Raw genomic sequence first — 6538 nt, 5'->3', positions numbered from 1 at the left:
CCTACTTAACTATAACTAGTCTAACTAGTCTTCTATTAGAACTAGAAGGTCCATTAGGCAATTCCAATTAGAATAGGCAATCTATCATAGTTTCTAACATTTTTTAATCTTTTACACCAAATAGGCAACCCATTAGGCAATTATAATTAGAATTCAATTAGGTGCCCTTTTGTACAGGAGCAAAACCGAAACCGACCCAACCCGACTCAAACTGACCAGGTTAGTTTGGCCTATCAATGGGTCGGTTTCGATTTTCACCTCAGGTAACCCGACCAGGTCAGGTTGGTTGGGAAAACCCCAATAAACCGACCCAACCCAACTCGTGAACACCCCTAGTTCTGTGATTATTCTGTGCATGGTTTGGTATCAAACCGGACTGTAACTCGTTGATGAGCCAACCAGCTTCTCTTTCGGTTTGATGTCTGGTCCGGTTTCTTGAGCAATGTGGAATTTTCCCATGAACTGGACAACGGCAACGAGAATGTAGGATGATAGTAGGAGGAAAGGATATAACCGTAACTGAATATTAACTCTTGGTATTTCGGTCATTTCGTAGAGATGGTAGGCTTGGTAGCTAATTACTCTCACAAGTCACACTATTCCTGGAAAAAACAACAGCACGCCATTCTCCGTAAATATGTGGTCATGAACAGCAACGAGCACCGTTCAATTCGTTTTCAACCGTCACTCCACTCTCTCGATCAAACCCAGGTCAGTCCCATCAATTTTTCTGAATTTTAGCCCGTTTTTTGGCATTCAAAATGTTTTAATGTTTTTGTAGAAATTCTTTAATTTGTGGTTATAACGCGGGTTGTATTATTTTTTTTTTTACCTTTTTGTTTTTTGATTTGTTCTTCATAATGGGTTCGTTCTCTTTTTGGAACCGTTGTTGGTTTTTGAATTAAGATTGGATGTTCGATGGGTATTTTTCTGAATGGAGTAAAAAGCTCTCTGAAGTCTGAAATTCCTTTTTGAGTAATTCTCATGCTTTTGTTTGTTTATTTATTTATTTATTTTTGCTTCTGCATTACTTTGTAATTTTTTTAATCTCTGTTTTCAGTAGTTTTCATGAGTTCTGCAAATTTTTGAGATGACACTGGTTTGGTTTGTCTATGTCTTCTGCAGAGTCCTGCTAGTAATTGATATTCGGATGCATCCCTTTGAGTTTGCACTTTGCAGCTTTCGTGATTTCAGTACTGATTTAGAATATTTTTTTCAAAAATATTTTGTCGGTTTGATTATATTTGACAATCTCTTGTTTATTCTTAATCTTGTTGGTAGTGTGGTTTGTGTAATCCTTGTGTTGGGGAGAGCTAAAGTAATTGGTTTATACAATTCTAAACAATGAAAGAACATATATTGTAGTTCGTTAAGAGTTTCAGTTCTTTCATGATCTTGAGATTCCTCCCTTGATTTGCCTCGGCAAAGTCCACTGTCCACTTATTTTCCGGGTATTTTGGCAATCTGCCTTGGGAGGAATCTGTCTTAGCGCATGAAATTATTTTGCTACATGCAAGTCCTTCAATCTTTGCACTAACATCATCGAATGAGCCTCTCATGGTTTTCTTCCATAAATTTGCATTGGATTAGCAGGGTAAAGCTTAAGGGAGTTTAATTATGAAGTTCAAACAAGGAAATAAAGTAGAGGTGCTGAGGAGGAAAAAGGATCTATTTGGGTCTTGGTATCCTGGAAAAATAATTTCAGTAGATGGAGATCACTACACTGTTAGATACGAGGCATTTCTAAACCATGAAGGAAAGCCAGTTGTTGAGAAGGTTTATGCAAAAGGTGTTAGGCCTCAACCGCCACCAATGAAGGGAGGGGAACAATGGGCTGTTGGTGATACAGTTGAGGTCCTTGATGTTCATAGTTGGAAGCCAGGGAAAATTGCTAAAGTCATGAACAATAATCGGTTTGTCATCAGAATGTTTGGGTCCATCCAGCTTAGGGAATTTGACAGAAATACTCTACGGGTTTGGCAAGTTTGGCGCAACAACAAGTGGGCTTTGAGTGGGAAGGTAGAAAATCCTAATTCCTCATTACGCACTACTGGTTTTATTTTGAATCCTGACTTTCTCATCTTACTTGTGTGTTTCTTGCTATCTTGCTAAAATCCTGGATGAGGGTACAAACTTTGTCTTCTCATTATTTGGGATACAATTTTGTTGGGCTTCTGAGAAGAATTCTATTATTTTGTGATTGTTCAATGGCAGAACTTGCCAAAACATCACAATAATTGATTTATTGCTTTTACTAGATTTTATTTCTCACTTTTAATAGCTTATAGTGTTGGTTTTGTTATATTTACCAACTTGAATTATTCCTTCACGTTGATGGCATGCGGGTGGTGTATCTAGTTGAATAAGGAATTTCTTAGAAATAATCTTAATGGAGAAATTATTGGCCATCCTTTTGCTTGTTTGGATAGGGAGCCTTGATTTTTGAAGCAATTTAATTTTTACAACAAAAGGAGTATCTTCCATAGCCGTGATTCTAAGTTAATTATACCACCTCAAAGCTTGTTTATTCCTCTTTCTGTTAGGCACCTTAGCGCCAGCTGTTGGATATGATAATAATGTCATTCTTCCAATGTCCAGTGGTTTTAATTGAAGTACAATTAGTTAACTCATTGATGGAGCTATGAAATTATTGTCCAGTGTAAAAACATTGTTGGATTTAAAAAATTATACCAGAGCTTAAGTTACCAACATTGTTAAATAGGTTCAGGTATGGGTGTACAACACTATTCAGGCATATGTCCAAAAGTCAGTTTGTTTGAAAAATCACCATAAACAATGCCAACTCAAATTGGCGTACTGCTTGGAACTGATATATGGATATATGATATATTCAAAAATAAATATTTAATATCCAATCATGCAAGAAAACTATGTTTAGTATTCTAGATCCCATCCATTATTGATATTGAAAAGGGGGTGTATCAACAAGAAAAAGAACGCAATAAAACTTACTATAATAGTGCATAGAAAATCCATATTAGATGAGATTCAGAGGCATTCCAGGTTGAGCATTGCATATGTTCAAGCTTCAACTTCTAATGTCATGCTCTTTTAATGATAATGGTTAGTAATTTATGTTCAATGTGTCTCCAGATGAGTGAACACATACCCAATCCATCAAAACTTTGCACTGAAAAAATGTATTTAGATTGTCTAATCAAACACATATGCCATACCCACACTGAATGTGTGCTGTCTAACATGAGCGCGTTTGGGATAAGAAATGGTTCAGGTATGTCAATCACTCGTATAGTCTGCCTTTATGTTAGGAACTTAATATTGTTATAAATTTAATGAAAGTTCATGCTAGATATAATTTTATGATGATGTTATGCATCAACATTTAGGAAGCCTAGTGGTGGTTTTCATATTTAACCTGAAGATGAATAATACTATGCCTTACCTTGTAAATATTGAGGAATTTATGGAATGTAGGCTGGAACTTGATTCATGTTGGAATGGTCTTGTCAAGTGATTGAAGGCTCAGCTTTGGAATCCTCCAAGCTAACCTCTGTAACAATTTATTATATTGCTTGGTGCAATTGTAAACAGGCTGACAAGTGTGAGAAAACAGGTTTGAGTCTGAGAGCAGTCACATTGTACCAAAAATGTCAAAGGTTAGAACTGTATCTACTATCTAGTCCACTCCTCCCCAAGACCTGGATGGCCGGGACCAGCATTGGGTTATGACCCTGTATGTATTTGTTGTTACTCCTACTGCAGTGGGTACTGTTCTAGTCTTGTAGAAACAATGGCAGATGTGGATCAGCAGCATGAATTAGAAATACTTGAAAAATAGTCTAAATCATAGAAATTGTTTTGTTTATAAATATACTGGTATGATCTATGTGACTCCTACATGAAAATGTTTACTGATAAATTACAGTTCCTCTCCTAATTTTAAATTAAAGTGCATGTGGGATCTATAATTGTCAGTTTTAACATCTGATACTCTCCTAAGAACTCTCAAACTGGAAAGTGTGTTTATTATGGATGTGTGTGTAATACCTTAACAAGTCTTGTGCTTATGGTCTCTATTTCTATTCTTTGGTTGTCTTACTGACAATATCCCAATTATTCACCAAGAACTAGGAAATATGATTGCATATATTCTTTATAATTTTTCAGTCTACTTATTGTTTGGTTTGATCTCAGCAAAAGAAGCCCTAGCATTTCTCATGTGTATGTGAAGCTTTTTAATCCTGATTTAGTTAGCAGCATCAACTGTTCTACTGCTTTTTTTCTGGTTAATTCCATCAGAAGTTCTGATACGCAATAAAGTGTTTCTTTTCAATGTGTTTGTATGGGGTGGAGGGCACAAATCTAAGAGGTTTTTGGTATGGTGATTTGGTTATTTGTTCTTCATATCTATATAATAAAATCTCAGTTAAAAATACAGTTCTAAGTATTACAAAAGGTATATTATTTATGTCAGTAGATTCTTGTGCAAGCCTGAAGTTGACTAAGCCTTCTTACTTTGGAGTATCCTTTTGGGGCTTTTCCTTCAGTTGGATATTTTGACTTTATGGAAGTCCTAAGGGTTTTACACTCTGAATTTGTCACTAGGCTGCTAATAGTCCAGTTTTGATGTTCACAAATTCTAAGAATTTTTATTCTTCCTGTGTAAATAGCCACCCACACTGCTTTGGCAGTCGTCTCAGAATCAGACTTGATTTACTTAACTGCTAATAGATGATGGTCCTTAGTAGTATTTTCTCCAGTACTCCCATGTAAATTGGCTGGATTTCTGTTCATTGCCTATACTTTATTGGAACAGCTTATGGTCAAGTGTTTTGTGTCAGACTGCTGGGTCTCTCTTGGTTTCTAACGAATTAAAGCATATGCTTGCAGGTTGATGGAACTAAACAAATTGACACTAAAGTTGTGCAAAATTGCTCAAAGTATTCTCATGGCTTGGGAGGTGAGGCTCAGAGAGTACACTATGGAGAAACTGTAACGAGGGAGAGAAATGAATGGGAAGAGTTCAAGACATTCACTCCCGGGAGAACATTGAAGAGGAAACATAATTGTTGTTATGAGTCATCGCATTATGATGCAGTCTGCCAAGGAGGTGGTAAGAAAGAGAAACCAGTCATAAAAGTTGAAGGATGTGACGGATTACCCATGAGAACTCTTCCATTCCCCAAGCAAGTGGATGCTTTTTCTTCCCAAAATTTCAAAATGGGTAAGAAATGCGTAAATGGATCTTTTGAGATGGATGTTAAAACAGACAAAACAAACAATTATGTGCTTCATCCATCTGCAATGCCTGTTCAGGTTACTGAAGAGAGTAAACAATGCTCTGCTTCTAGTTGTAGTAGTAATGATCACCAGGAATTTACTGCTCAAAATTTCCAACAATCATCTGGGAAAATTGCTTTTAGTTCTTCCAGTGATGTTTGTTCATCCTGTCCATCTATGACCAGGTTGAAAGGTTTACCTTTCTGTGTCAAAGAAGAATTAGAAGCCAACATACATAAACTAGAGCTACATGCTTATAAATCAACTATGCAGGCGTTGTATGCTTCTGGTCCTCTAAGTTGGGAACAAGAGTCCCTCTTAACAAACCTTCGTCTATCTCTTCACATTTCAAGTGAGGAACATCTTAACCAGCTCAGGCACCTCTTATCTTAACAAGTTCTTTGATCACCCCTGTTGATTTTCCTTTTCTTACTAGGCTAGAATTAGAACTAGATAAGTCTCAGTCAATTGACATTTTTTTTTAAATGTCCATCCTCTTGTAATTATGTTCAGTTAACAAATAAAAGCAGGGAATCCTCTACCACGTTTTAGGTAGACCTAAAATGAGCTCTGAAAAATATTCCAGCACACTGCTTGTATACTGTTGATATATGTAAATGTTAACGAGGAGATCTGGTTTTAGTTCTTGAAATTTGAGGCCTTAAATATGCTTTATTATAAAAGGTGTATCTCCCTGTTGTTTGTTATTTTAAATGACACTTTAATTCACTGTATTTGATTTAGAATCATAAAACTACTTTACCAATTTCTTTTTTCCCTAGTCAATTTTATATTTCACATAATAAAATGCTTGCTGGTTTGAGGAAATATTTCTCAGTTCTACTCTATGTTTTTAGTTCGTTGTCATTTTAATTGGCACATGCTTTTTAGGATGATACTTAGGTGTTGTCTCACCAATTTTGCACATCAAGTGGATGTTAAGAAACTGTTGTAAGCTGTTTGGCAGATTCAATAGGTGATGGAAGTCAAGAATTAGCAGAAGCAAATACTGTTGCTAGACTAATAAGAATAGTAACATAGAATTCCATAAATTAAGCCTGCATAATTAAGGTTTGATTGAGTTGCCAAGTGATACACAACCTTCCATCTTGGGGGTTGACCAACTCGTTTTAAAAATGTAATAGAGGAGATACATGGCACTTGACTTAGATGATATTGATATTCATCTAGTTATAGATGCAATACTGCACAATAAGGAAAAAGTTATTGACTTATCAGCCCATATGGTTTCAGGAAAAAACAACAATTGTTGAAT

General features: G+C 35.9%; 1 protein-coding gene across 7 annotated transcripts; it reads left to right on the top strand.

Moving 5' to 3' along the window:
• The first annotated feature begins 534 nt into the window (after positions 1 to 534).
• On the top strand, positions 535 to 5945 carry LOC148864816 (uncharacterized). Of its 7 annotated transcripts, none has more exons than XM_088974736.1 (4): positions 891 to 975; positions 1126 to 1193; positions 1594 to 2019; positions 4873 to 5945. In XM_088974736.1, the coding sequence occupies exons 3-4, from the start codon at positions 1618 to 1620 to the stop codon at positions 5653 to 5655; spliced, it is 1185 nt and encodes a 394-aa protein (XP_088830862.1). In that variant the 5' UTR covers positions 891 to 975; positions 1126 to 1193; positions 1594 to 1617; the 3' UTR covers positions 5656 to 5945. The 7 variants fall into 7 exon arrangements, with proteins under 7 accessions (XP_088830859.1, XP_088830861.1, XP_088830858.1 ...); XM_088974737.1 differs by having other exon boundaries at positions 1591 to 2019; XM_088974733.1 differs by lacking the exons at positions 891 to 975; positions 1126 to 1193 and adding an exon at positions 535 to 711.
• Positions 5946 to 6538: the final 593 nt, after the last annotated feature.

Source organism: Nelumbo lutea, chromosome 3 (genome assembly GCF_056320005.1).
Source record: "Nelumbo lutea isolate HS-2025 chromosome 3, American lotus-T2T, whole genome shotgun sequence".
Lineage (NCBI taxonomy): Eukaryota > Viridiplantae > Streptophyta > Magnoliopsida > Proteales > Nelumbonaceae > Nelumbo > Nelumbo lutea.
The sequence above is the reverse complement of the archived record's forward strand: the minus strand, read 5'-3'. Positions and strand labels throughout refer to the sequence as shown.